General features: G+C 37.5%; 1 protein-coding gene across 1 annotated transcript in view; it reads left to right on the top strand.

The window, feature by feature from the left end:
- The window catches only part of LOC107707770 (protein NLRC3-like), a 21,439-nt gene that overhangs the window by 6,212 nt on the left and 797 nt on the right, over nt 1-14,430 (top strand). Inside the window, exons 2-4 of the mRNA XM_016511871.1 lie at nt 8,977-9,150; nt 10,354-11,194; nt 11,226-12,166. Of these exons, the coding sequence (XP_016367357.1) occupies nt 8,996-9,150; nt 10,354-11,194; nt 11,226-12,166 (1,937 nt within the window). The 5' untranslated portion in view covers nt 8,977-8,995. The remainder of the gene's footprint in view (nt 1-8,976; nt 9,151-10,353; nt 11,195-11,225; nt 12,167-14,430) is intronic.

Raw genomic sequence — 14,430 nt, forward strand, 5'->3', positions numbered from 1 at the left:
GTTTTCTTGGGGATATTTAGTGCCAGTTTATCAGGAAGTGACGATTTTGTTCTCTTTGACTCGTTGAATGGAAATTTTCATTTGCTTTATTCGCAAATGTTTTATGCGATATTCCAGTTTTGCACATAAGTTAAATTCGCATCTTTGGATGGAAACATAGCTACAGGCAGACAGTTTGAGAATGGCCTGGCTTCCGTGGCCGTGACAGGACAGGCAGAGGGTCAATCATTATGTTCAATAAATTAATTCGTAAGTATTTACAAGCACATTATCTCATATTTGTAGCTATTTGATTTAACTAATAATCTGTTAAACATTATTTTAAAGGAGGGTGAAAAAACATTTCAGTAATCACATTTTGTTGCTTTGCAGCCTGAAACGAAGACGGACACAGTTTTGGTTTTATCCAGCTGTATTTACTCAGTGCAACTTCTAACATCCAAGTGAAAGATGTAACACCAACAAGTCATAAAAAAAATAAAAAAAATAAAAAACAGAATCACTGAGTTGGAAAAAGGATCAGCTCCTTCCTAAAAATGACTTATAAACTCAAGTCAGGTGTAGCTAATCACCTTCTCAATGGCACACAAAGCCATTTGACTTTTCAACTGTGATCAGATGTGCTAATTTTGATTAGCTCAGCATGAAAAGAGCTTTCCTGGAGCATTTCAGTCCTTGATAGTGCAGCTGAAGCAAACAATCAACTATGGGTGGCAAGGCACTGTCAAAAGATCTCCGGGATGAAGTTGTGGACAGACACAAGTCAGGAGATGGAGACAAAAACATTTCAAAGGCTTTATCAATGTCTAGAAGCACAGTGAAGTCTATTATTAAGAAGTGGAAGGTATTTGGTACAACACAGACCCTCCCTGGATCAGGATGCCACTCCAAACTGGATAAAAGAGCCAGGAGGAAACTGGTCAGAGAGGCGACCAAGGCTGCATTTACACTGCAGATTTTTTTACTATATTCAATTTTTTTGACGACCCGCTTACACGTTCTTTTAAAAGTGACCCGTATCCGATATCTGCATTTACACTACACAGGCTTAACTTGACGTGGCTCAACGCATTAGACAGTGATATTAAAAGACCAAACTCTGCACACACTATTATTAAAGCATACTTTGTATTGAAAAGCAAATAAGATTTAACGCGAATGAATAGAGTCTCCACAACAGTTAGCAATAGATTGAATTGCACTCAGCATGATTTTAAAAGCAACACATTTCAGCGCCAGATCGCCTCTTATTTAACACAAACGAAAATAATGAATACTCTGCTAGTCAAATAGAGATGTTTCATTTGTAATAGATATATCTGTACAGCGAGATGTTTCAAAAACATTTGACAGCCAACTCGCATTAACAGGGGAATATTCGCTCTGTCCACTTACATGGTAGGCACAAATGCATGTATCCGATTCATATCAGATTAATTTCCACATATGAATGAGGCCTGAAACCGATCTGAGAATATCTGAATCCATGTGCTTTTTTTCTGCTTACACGTTCATGGGCCATGTCCGATCTGTGCCACCTGAGAGGGAAAAAAATCGGAATTGGGTCACTTGAACCATGTAGTGTAAATGCGGCCCAAGAGGCCTACAGCAACTCTGAAGCAGTTGCAGGAATTTATGACAAAGAGTGGTCATTGTGTGCATGTGACAACAATATCACAAGGTGCCAAAACGCACCTTGAAGATTCTGAGGCAGATGAGACTAAAATTTAATTATTTGGCCTCAACACCAAACGATATGTCTGGCGGAAATCCAATACAGCTCACCATCCAAATAACAGCATTCCTCCAGTAAAGCATGGAGGTAGTAATATCCTGTTATGGGTGTTTCTCTGCAGCAGGGATGGGAGCACTTTTCCTTCTGGATAGAAGGAAACATGGAGGGGGGGAAAATACCGTCAAATTCTTGAGGAAAATCTGCTGCTCTCTTCCAGAAAGTTGTCAATGGGAAGAAGGTTTACCTTCCAACATGACAATGACCCAAAGCACACAGCAAAACTTAGCACACAGTGGTTGAAGGAGAAAAAGATGAGTGTCCTTGCATGGCCTAGTCAGAGCCCAGACTTAAACCCCACTGAAAATCTGTGAAATGACTTGAAGACTGCAGTCCACAAATGCTCACCATCAAATTTAACTGAACTCGAGCAGTTCTGCAAAGAAGAGTGGGCAAATATCGCAATGTCTAGACATGCAAAGTTAGTAGAGACATATCCCAAGAAACTAAAGGCTGTAATTAAAGCAAAAGGTGGTTAAAAAAAAAAAAGACACAAGGGGTGATACTTTTTCCAACTCAGTGATTCTGTTTTTTATTTATTAAATTTTTTTCTGACATGTTGGTGTTATATCTTTCACTTAGATGTTATTAGTTGCACTGAGTAAATATAGCATTTTTTATAACAAAAACGGTGTCCGTCTTCATTTCAGGCTGCAAAGCAACAAAATGTGATTATTTTAAAAGAGGGTGATTCTTTTCTATACGCACTGTACATATAATATAGAGAATAAGCATATTTGGCCTGCTGTCCTCTGGGAATTGAGGTGAGAAAAGCGGCGATATATAGACTTCCTCTGATGCTAATTGGTTGGATTATCTGAAAATGTTTCTCCTAAACTTTGTTAAAATAAACTTCATTAATAATTGGAGAAAAAAAATCAAAGCTAGTCAAAGTGCTACCTTGCAGATTTAGTAACTGAATAAAATATAAGATAGTATATCTTTTAGTAATTGAATGGTATTCAAAAACTGTGTTCAAGTTACCTGATTGATGACTGTTCTTTAAAGACCAGCAGTTTTCCAGAAGAATGGCAGCATTTGCTATCTGACCTAAAAACATTATATATACACACATTAAAACTAATAAAACAAAATACATTGTAGATTTCTACACATTAAAACTAGAACACTGACACGAACAAAAGGAGTGAAATTTACGCTGCACTTTGAAAATTATTATATATTAATAAATTATGTTCCTAAGACACCATTTCTCCTCAAAGTCTGTCTCATGTGAATCAGAAGTCAGCTGCAGTGTTTGGAGCCTCTGAAATCAGATGAGCAGAATGTGTCTGCAGATTTGTCAATGGGGAATATGTTAACAACTAAAGCACGCTAGCTAAACTAACATTAATTAATAAACCACTGTACATATAATATAGAGAATAAGCATATTTGGCCTGCTGTCCTCTGGGAATTGAGGTGAGAAAAGCGGCGATATATAGACTTCCTCTGATGCTAATTGGTTGGATTATCTGAAAATGTTTGTTAAATGTTTTGTGAAAACTTTGTTAAAGTAAACTTCATTAAGAATAGGAAAAAAATCAATGCTTAAGATATGCCAGAGCAAGATATTTTCAGTTGAGACAGCTCAAACATGCATTTTAGTCTGGGACTAGCTTAAGCCTTGTCTGTGAAACTGGGGTATATATATTAGATTATTATATATATAGTAAATCATCATAATAAAACAAAATACATTATAGATTTCTACACTTAAACTAGAACATTGACACAAACAAAATGAGTGAAATATACACTGCACTTTGAAAATTATGATATATTAATAATTTAAGTTGCTAATACACACCATTTCTCTCCAAGGCTGTCTCAGGTGAATCAAAAGTCAGCCGCAGTGTTTGCAGAAAAGTGTCTGCAGATTTGTCAATGGGAATGCTAACAACTAAAACACACTAGCTAAACTAACATTAATGAATACTTATATTTTACGAACAGCTAACTTTTTTAAACTTGTAAAAATTTACGTAACAGTTGCTAAGTACCAGTTAGCAGTTCACCGAGATAGCTAGACTAATCTTACAGCATAAACCAACTCAAATATATACATTAAAGGGATAGTTCACCCAAAAATGAAAATGTGATGTTTATCTGCTTACCCCCAGGGCATCCAAGATGTAGGTGACTTTGTTTCTTCAGTAGAACACATATGATGATTTTTAACTCGAACCGTTGCAGTCTGTCAGCCTTATAATGGAGGTGAATGGGAATCACGGCTTTGAGAGTAAAAAAAAAACATACACAAACAAAACCAAATTAAACCCTGCGGCTCGTGACGATACATTGATGTGTAAAAACACAAAACGATCGGTCTGTGCAAGAAACTGCAAGGTTTTTTACCTCTGATTTTCACCGCAATGTCTGAACTGTCTGAACTGTCCTGAGCGCGTTCGCATCTTCTTGTTCAGCCTGCGCGTGAGGCGTCAACAAGAAGATGCGAACGCGCTCAAGACAGTTGCGGTGAAAATCAGAGGTAAAAAACTATATAAATACTGTTGAGTTTCTTGCACAGACCGATCGTTTTGTGTCTTTACACATCAATGTATTGTCACGAGCCGCCGGGTTTAATTTGGTTTTGTTTGTGTATGTTTTAGACTCTCAAAGCCGTGATTCCCATTCACTTACATTATATGACTGACTGACTGCAACGGTTCGAGTTAAAAATCTCCGTTTGTGTTTCTCTGTGATTGTATCATGTTATTTGGACACGATTAAATCAATTTATTAAGACATGTCTGATTTTAGTTGAGATTACTCGGTTGAGTGGCTTTAGTTCGTACTACATGAAATATATGAGTAAAGATAATATGTTTACATCATGTAGAACCACTGTCCATGAAAGTTCAGCCAAAGAGTTATAATAACATATTAGCAAGTAAGACAACTTTTCTTTACACATATGATTTTAGTTGTTGGCAGTTTAAGGATGGTACTTTGTACATCACTAGCACTCCCATTGGAATTGGTTTGTTTTTAATTAAAGTACATTAGACTTTTTTTAAGCAGGTCCTCAAGCCAACCACACGCTCCACACTTCACCACAATGGTAACTTGCACAAAATACACCAATAGAAAGTCTTTTAAAATGCCCACCTAATAGAGTATTAGACATGCACTGAAAAAAAAATGTCATTCATCCAATTAAAAAAATGTAGGGTAATGGTTCACATCTATATTTTATAACTTGAGCCAATGAAAAATAAATAACTTGCCCTAAACAATATTTTCTTTGTCTATGAAAACTATTTTTACTTTATAAAACTTGGCACAAAATATATTTTTCTTGTTGAAGAAAGTCAGTTAATTTAAATTCTATTTTTGATCTAAACAAAAAGATATAGATTTAATCAAAACAAAAATTCTCATTTAAAAAATAATATTAGAAATTATTTGTTTTCTCCAATAAAATAGATATAGATTGAATTAAACAATTGTTTCTCATTTAAGAAATATGTATTAGAAATAATTTGCTTTATCCAATCAAACAGATATAGATTTAATTAAACAATTATTTCTAATTTTTAAAAATAAAAGTTAATAGAAATGTTTTATTTTAAACAAACAAAAACATATGGATTTAATAAAACATGATTCCCATTAAGGGACATTACTTAATATTTAATCTTATCCAAAATCTAAAAAAAAAAAAAAACATCAATAATTTTCATTACATCGAAATTTATTAACCTCCACACATCCAAAATTTCAGTACTCAAGTGTCAGATTTTTTACTTCTGAGAGCTGGCAAAAGTTGACCTTATGAAAAAGTCTCCCTATTATTTAATTTTACTAAAAAATGCATAAAATAACAATATTTCAACATTTTCTCTCCCCATATCCAGTCCTGTATAAAGCATGATGGGAAGTGTAAAACTTATTTTGAGGTACTTGATTGAAACATGTTCTTTCAAAATTAAAACTTCGAGTTAAACCAAAAAGTAACCATTTCAAGTCAGTTTAACATGATGCAGTCATGTTTGAATGCGAAACCTGATACAATGGTGTTAAATCAAAATGAATTGTTTAAATAAAGTGAACAGCATCAAAAAATCTTTTTTTTGTCAACTGGGAACTGCAGATGATAATATGGTCTAGCTTGTTCCTGTTTATAAAACTATAAATGGGTAAAGTCACAGTTAACCCTTTCACACAAAAGTTTAAAACATTCTAGCTGAACCCCCAGCATGAGATTTTTAAGGAGATTGTTATTTTAGAACTTTCCATGGCAATGTTTTATGCTTGTCATGTGACGCACCGCAGCCACAATAGCACTGTATGGCTTATTTATTGTTTTATCTCCTTTTTCCTTTTTTGTTCAAAATATTCACTGGTTAACTTGTTAAGCATATAATGAACTATCTTATATTTCAATTCTCAAATACATGAATGTGTTTTGTCATTTACACACATTTGTAATAACGCTTGATGGGTGCTGCCATGTTAGTTTGCACTGCAATTAAGAGAATCTGATTTGTTTGCTTGACAACACATAAATTCATCCACTTCTCCCGAAATACATTCAAGTAAGTGACCAGTTAACTGGGAGAAGAATAGTGTCACAACTGATTGTATATATACGCACAAAGATGAATCACAGGGTATCTTCAGAAAAGCACAGACATAACAAATGAGAAGTGAAAACACAGCAACTAAAAATACTAAGGAAAACAAGTTGATGGGCTGAGGTGGAGCGATGGGAAAGCTTGTGGCCATAAGACACAAAGCAGGGAAGCAGTACCTCGGTGTCCCAATCAATCAGTCAGTTCTCAGTGTCAAGCTCCACCAAGACTCTTACTGACATGGATGTTGCCGGCTCACACATGGAAAAATTCTGCCAACTGTTCAGACATGGCAGAGGCTTCGTCTGTACACCTTGCTCTGCTCCTGGGTTCTCCTGAGTTCTCCTATTTCTAGTGGCTCAGTTCTGGCCAGCCCGAGTCTGGTTCTCGGATCTTGTGTCTCTCCTGGATGGCACTCCTTGGGAGATTCCTGTCCGGAGAGACCTCCTGACTAGTGCAGACCCCTGAGTGCAGAGGTCAATCTATCACTAACTGAGGATGCTGAGACAATTCTGAGTTTCATCTCCCTCTACAAGGAAATTGTATGCCTTGAAATGGCAGCTATTTGAGTCATGGTGTTTGAGTCACTTAAACCCAACCCACTGCCCGGTTGGTACAGTGCTGGAATCCCTCCAAGAGCACTTCTCAGTGGGGTTATCCCCTGCTTTGCTTAAGGTACATGAGGCCAATATTTCTGCTAGCCACGTACCTGTTGATGGAGTTTCTGTGAGTAGGCACCCCTGGTGTCTCAATTTTTGCATGTTGATAGGCAGCTGAAGCGTATCAGCAGGCCGCAAGATTCATGATTCTAAACCCTTGAAGACTGAGACAGCTGCCCACGACTAAAATTAAATATTGTTATTAACTGTTAAAAACTTTTGAACTGTTCTTCCAATCTATATGCTTAGACTAGTAAAGAGGAGATTCTTGGCTTTTCGGAGGAATTGCATTTGTCTGAGGTGGACATTCAGAGGATCCGTAGTGATTGTGGTTACGTCATCACATTTTGATCAGTATTGATCCGTCAAAAGAAACCTATGCAGTTTGTTCATCTGAGCCAACCAGGAACGATTGTTGATACTTCTGGCAAATTCATTCATCCTTAGGAGAACTTGAAGTTTCAGTCTAGTTATTTAAAAAAAAAAAAATTCTCTGTGTATAATGATATATCACTTGAAGCTGACTGCTAGAATAGTTTTGAAAAAAAGAAAGAAAAAAAAAGAGAAATGTACAGTACAGGCAAGTCAGGTGCCCCAAAATATTCTAGGTCTTTAAGGGTTAAAGTGGCTCTTCTACTAGCATTGACTTTGTTTAAGAGAGTAGGAGATCTGCAGGCCCTGTCAGTTGTCTTTTCCTGATTAGACTTTGCTCCTGGAATGGTCAAAGCTATTCTGGACCCTAGACCAGACTACATTGCGAAGGTGCCTTCTGCAATTTACCAGCTTGTCATCCTGCAAGCTTTCTTTCCAGTCTTGTCTGCACTCAACAATTGTCTGTGCCAGTGTTACACAGCCTTGTTGGACAGACATCCCCTCCTTAGTGTGGTGGTGTTTTTATTAACATTACCATAGTGTCAATGCCATAACACAGCATCGAGTCCCATTCAAAAGGGAACATCTCAGGTTACTTATGTAATCCAGTGCCACATGTGATTCAGACACCGGCTCACACAACAGTGTTCCCAGAGCATCAACACATGATGTAGCATCGAGTTCTTTTTTCATTTCTCTTTATATACATAACCTGAGACGTTCCCCACTAGTCAATAATCATGATGAAACCAGAGCAAATTCAGTCTTTAGTGTCCTTCCACAGTTACTTTCTTAATTCAGTGCTTTAGTACAATAATACCTTCTTTTCATTACCAAAATCTCTTAGCTCATCTCTCTGATCTGCTGCATTTCTCCTCTCCTTTCTCCTCTCCCCCGAACAACCACTATAATTTCGCAATAGACAGTTGAGTGATGGTTCTAGCACTCAAAACAATAAAAAATAAATAAAAAATCTAACTTATAGCTTAATACAATCTTTTACACATGCTCAGCAGTCCTGCTTTATTTATTGTAGCACTCTTAAAGTAGCACATATACACACATTTTCTTTGAACCAGTATAGACCTTATGTAACTTCACTTGTTTTCTGTCTTCCGTTTGTATTTCCACAGAATTATGAATTAACTACTCCTTTTAAAAACCTCCCGGTCTGCTGACATTTGTAATGACATCTGCCTCGAACATTAAAATGCTCATGATAACTTTAGTTAACTCTACAAAATGTAAATCCACTTCACCAGCTAATTACTCTTCAACTGCGATGCTTAAGAGCTACTGCAAAAAGTTTAAAGACATAATTTTAAAGATGGCAGCACACTTGTTTCTCTTACGCATAAAACCCATTAACACTTCTGCTCTAATTTGGAGACTATAACAAAACCAAAATAATATGAAATGAAAGTACATAAACCATATTCTTGTGGAATATATGTTATGTTAGTGGCAGAAGTTCTTCATGCCTCAGCGGATATAATTGTTTATTATTTTTCTGGTTTGCATCATTTATGTTCTCAGTGTTTGTAAAGGGTTAAAAAAGGTCACGATTAAATTGCAGGAGAACGCGGCCTGTTAAAATGAGTCTCTATGAAGAGAGAGAGGACGGGGATGTTGTTCACTACGAGAACCAGAGAGCATCATCTTCAGAACCCAGTTGTGTGTCTATGAAGAGTGATGAATCCATGAGACAACCCCTTACATTCAGTGATGGACCAGGGACCTCCAACCCCAGGTGAGACAATTACCGGTACTGGAGACAAGAGACAGATTTATACTTTAAACATCAGTGATAAAGAGAGATCATCTGAATAATTAATGTTTTATTCATATTAAACAGCATCTAGTCCAATATCACACCCACTCCCCTGAGCGCACACACCTGTAGCAAACAGAACACCGGCTAAGTTCTCTTTCACATCTTATTGCACTTAAACTGACAAATACAAACAAGGTTATGTCAAAAACAAAAGTTCACAAAAACAGAGTTTACACATAAAAACGTGCAATTATCTGTAATAAAAATAAAAGTAATCCACTGTGTTTTCAGTGGCTCAGATGTCGGGAGTACATAAACAATCCTAGTACATAAATAATGTCCTAGTGTCTTTGCAATGTGTTGTCATTAGCAGTGTTGGGGAAAGTTACTTTTGAAAGTAATGCATTACAATATTGCGTTACTTCCTAAAAAAGTAACTAATTATGCATTACTTATTTGAAAAAGTAACTCGAATATTTTCTTGTAAAATTAAAGAGTAATGCATTACTTTACTAGTTACTTGAAAAAAGTAATCTGATTACGTAACTCACGTTACTTGTAATGTGTTACCCCCAACACTGGTCATTAGTCACATTTATCATTTATTGATTCAGTCCTCCTTGAGAATGAGATGAACTTATCAAATTGATCATCATTCCCCTATTTCATTTAGTCAGCAGATCCTCATTCAAAAACAAGTTGCCTGATTCATTTCATTCACAAACAATATGTAAGCTGTCAAAAATCACTCCCTAACTCTTAATGTCAAGTGTTTTATCTTAACTTATTTAACTCATTCATTTTACAAGAGCAAATGATCATTTGCCGGATGATTCTAATCTAAAGTTTAACATCCATTTAATCAATGAATGTCACTGATGACCTTTGTACAGTTTTATGGTCGGATGAGGAAGTTATGCACCTTTCAGAACACTGCTTCATGAAGCTTTAAAATTTTATGAATCTTTTGTTTCAAATCAGTGATAAAGAGCTTGTATGAAATTGACCAAGTCACATGATTTCAGCAAAGGCTTCATTAAGTCATATCCTTTTTCAAAATATTTTTAAATTTCTATGGTTCACCACTATGAGTGTTGATTTCATGGCTTCACTAGATCTTGCTGCTTATGCCCTCATTCATTCTTTGTGTTTTTCTTCTTGATTCTGCTGTATGGACAGAGATGAACAGACTGGAGAGATAGAACAGGATTGTCACCTACCAGTAGATAATGAACTACAGAGAGTCAAAGTCAAAGACCAACACAAAACCAGCATGAAGAAAAAGTATGAGAGCTTATTTGAAGGAATCAAGCTACAAGAGAGTCAAACCCTCTTAAATAGTATCTACACACAACTCTACATCATAGAGGGAGAGAGTGAAGGAGTGAATGAAGAACATGAGGTTTTACAGATGGAGAAATCTCCCAGAACACAACACTCACAAGACACTCCAATCTACTGCAATGACATCTTTAAACTCTTAACTGAACCAGGATGTAAAGAGAAAGACAGAATAAAGACTGTTCTTACTAAAGGCATTGCTGGAATCGGAAAAACCGTCTCTGTGCAGAAGTTCATTCTGGACTGGACCGAGGGAAAAGCCAATCAGGATGTAGATTTCATGTTTGTGCTTCCATTTCGAGAGCTGAACTTGATCCGCGATCATCAGTACAGTCTTCACAGACTTCTGCTGGACTTTCACCCTGAACTTCAAGATCTGGACTCAAAGATTTACAAGGAGTGTAAAGTTGTGTTCATCTTTGATGGTCTGGATGAAAGCAGATTTACACTGATGTTTTCAGATGTTCAGAAAGTTTCTGATGTAACAGAGACTTCATCAGTGGCTGTGTTGATATCAAACCTCATGAAAGGAGAGCTGCTTCCCTCTGCTCTCATCTGGATCACCTCCAGACCAGCAGCAGCCAATCAGATCCCCTCCAAATACATCCACCGTCTGACAGAAATTCAGGGATTCAATGAGCCTCAGAAGGAGGAATATTTCAGGAAGAGAATCAGTGACCAGCATCAGCCACATACCTGACTTCTGCTGGATCTCATCCACTGTGCTTCAAAAGCTCCTAAAAGAAGATCTGAGTGCAGAAATCCCTCAAACTCTGACTGAAATGTACATCCACTTCCTGCTGGTTCAGATCAACACGAAGAATCAGAAGTATGAAGAGAGAGATAGAGAGACACTCCTGCAGTCCAACAGAGAAGTGATTGTGAAACTTGCTGAACTGGCTTTCAAACAGCTGATGAAGGGCAATGTGATGTTCTATGAAGAGGACCTGAGAGAGAGCGGCATAGACATCACTGATGCCTCAGTGTATTCTGGGATTTGCACTGAGATCTTTAAGGAAGAATCTGTGATTCAGCACAGGAAGGTCTACTGCTTCATACATCGGAGCTTTCAGGAGTTTCTAGCTGCTTTCTATGTGTTTTACTCCCATCTGATGAAGAAAATGGAGTCATTGCAGTTTTTTCTGGATAACAGACATGAGAGGTGCATGTCTAAGCCATACTCTTTGTGTGAGCTTCTAAAATCAGCAGTTACTAAAACTCTTCAGAGTAAAAATGGTTACCTTGATCTTTTTCTGCGGTTCCTGTTGGGTATCTCACTGGAGTCCAATCAAAGACTCTTAGATGATCTACTGACACAAACAGAAAACAGCTCAGAGACCATCAAAGAAATCACACAGTACATTAAAGACAAAATTAAAGAAAGTTATGGCCTCTTAGCTGAGAGATCCATCAGTCTGTTCCTCTGTCTTCTTGAAGTAAATGATCAGACTTTGTACAAAGAGATTGAGGAGTTTGTGAAATCTGGCAAACATTCAGAGAATAAACTCTCCCCTGGTCACTGCTCAGCAATAACCTACATTCTTCAGATGTCAGAGGAGGTGCTGGATGAATTGGATCTGATGAAATACAACACATCAAATGTGGGAAGAAGGAGACTGATACCAGCTGTAATTAACTGCAAAAAAGCTATGTGAGTATTTTTTTTAATAAACAGATTTCTATCATTCATTCTTAATTCAGGTAAGACACCACTGAAGGCCTAGGTGTGAAATGCACGGCTCGCCACTGATATATATATATACACTCACTGGCCACTTTATTAGGTACACCTTGCAAGTACCGGGTTGGACCCCCTTTTGCCTTCAGAACTGCCTTAATTCTTCGTGGCATAGATTCAACAAGGTGTTGGAAACATTCCTCAGAGATTTTGGTCCATATTGACATGATAATAAAATGACAAAAATATAGTGCACTCCGATGTTCTTACAGACATTTATTAAGTCAAATGTATGAATACCTGGCAAATAACATTAGTATAAAACAAATAAGGCGATTGCATGTTTTAAAGTTGACCTAACAATTTAATGTACTCGTACGGCTTTTTGTTTTCACGAGTCTCCCCGCAAGTCTGCCAGCGAGCTGCGGGAGATAAATACTAGTTAACACAGCTTTACTGGGAAAGTGAGCAAGTAACATTAAAATAATTCAGACAAGACAATGAAGAAATGTGTATACATGTGTTTTAACGTATACCTGCTAATTTAACGTATCCTTCTGACTTTCATCTTCACAATGAGTCTTCCTGCCAGTCTGCCAGCACCGCTGCCAGAGGAAAAGGCCAGTTAGCACAGCTTGACTCGGAAACGGAGCACTCCTTAGATATTCTTATGGATACTTAAACGTGGCTTTATATCTTGGAAATAAGATCAGAATAAAACGTATAAAGCAGCAGTGGCGAACTCCGGTCCTGAAGAGCCGCAGCCCTGCAGAGTACAGCTCCAACCCGAATTAAAACTCACCTGCCTGTAGCTTTCTAGTAACCCTTCAGACCTTGATTAGCTTGTTCAGGTGTGTTTGATTAGGGTTGAAGCAAAACTCTGCAGGGCTACGGCTCTCCAGGACCGACGTTCGCCACCCCTGGTATAAAGTGATAAAAAAGTCAAAAACGAAAATTATCCTACCATACTCTAGTGGGCTTTCATCTTCACGAGGAATCTGTCACAGAGCCATTGCCGAGGAGGTGTGTGGTTGTTTTTCGTGGTCTTTTAGATAGGACATTTACTGTATTTATATTTACGGTAGGCTAATAATTTCCCAGAATGGATTGAAAATCTACAATAACATACTGTACACATAGTATACAGTAAGAAACCTGAGAATACAGTAATAATACTGTGAAAACAACAAAAAGGATTTACAGTGTGCTGTTTGCTAGCTTTGACTACTAGTACACTTTCTGACCATCCAATCAAAGGGCGTGAAACTGCCGACGTTATTGTATGCCTGCTAGATGGCCCCGGTGTCACCAACTCAAAATCTGATTGGTTAAAGCAACGGTTTCATTGCCATTTATTTTAAAGGTGACCTATTATGCCCCTTTTTACAAGATGTAAAATAAGTCTCTGATGTCCCCAGTGTGTGTGTATGAAGTTTTAGCTCAAAATACCTTACAGATAATTTTTTATAGCTTGTTAAAATGGCCACTTTTAGGGTATGAGCCAAAACGCGCCATTTTCGTCTTTCCCTTTAAATGCAAATGAGCTTGTGCTCCCGGAGAAGAGGGCGGAGCTTCAAGAGCTCAAATAAACACTCCACTATTAGTACAAGCCTGTTATCTTTACTGAAAACGCACTCGGTTTAAAAGTCAGTCATCTGATTGTACTGTGCATAAAAAATGCACTTTATGAATTACACAGATGGGAGCACGGCGCGATAAAAATAACTCATGGTGCCATACAAACTTTATAAGCCCCACTTGTGATTATGAGCTCAACTAATTCCAGTGGTCGACTTCACATTGCTTTCATATGCAGTTTTAACTACCACATTCCTATTCACGATCATTTTGGTAGCACGTGAAGGCAGCATCAGTGAAAACTGACAGACAATGGTAGCTTTAGCAACATTAGCCTTACAGAGTGCCAAGAAGCTCTTTCAGAAAGGCAATTTGGAAAACAAACGCGTGATACTTACTTCTTCTAGATGGCGTAAACTATGAATTTCGGTAGAGTTGAGGGAGCATTTTCTTCGAAAACAAAATTAATCCACCTTGTCTTCAAGCGGCTCAGATTTTGGGAGTAAGGAGAGAGCTATGTGGATTCATACATCCTGCTACAGAACACCTAAAACGCTTAGGAGACATTCTGGTCAGTGCAGCAATGGCGGACTGTGTACAACTCGCTGTGAACTCGCTCAGGGTGGTTCTATGTTAAAACGGCAGTGTCTGTCAACATT

This window comes from Sinocyclocheilus rhinocerous, unplaced genomic scaffold (assembly GCF_001515625.1).
Source record: "Sinocyclocheilus rhinocerous isolate Xijiao unplaced genomic scaffold, SAMN03320098_v1.1 scaffold1888, whole genome shotgun sequence".
Classification (NCBI taxonomy): Eukaryota; Metazoa; Chordata; class Actinopteri; order Cypriniformes; family Cyprinidae; genus Sinocyclocheilus; species Sinocyclocheilus rhinocerous.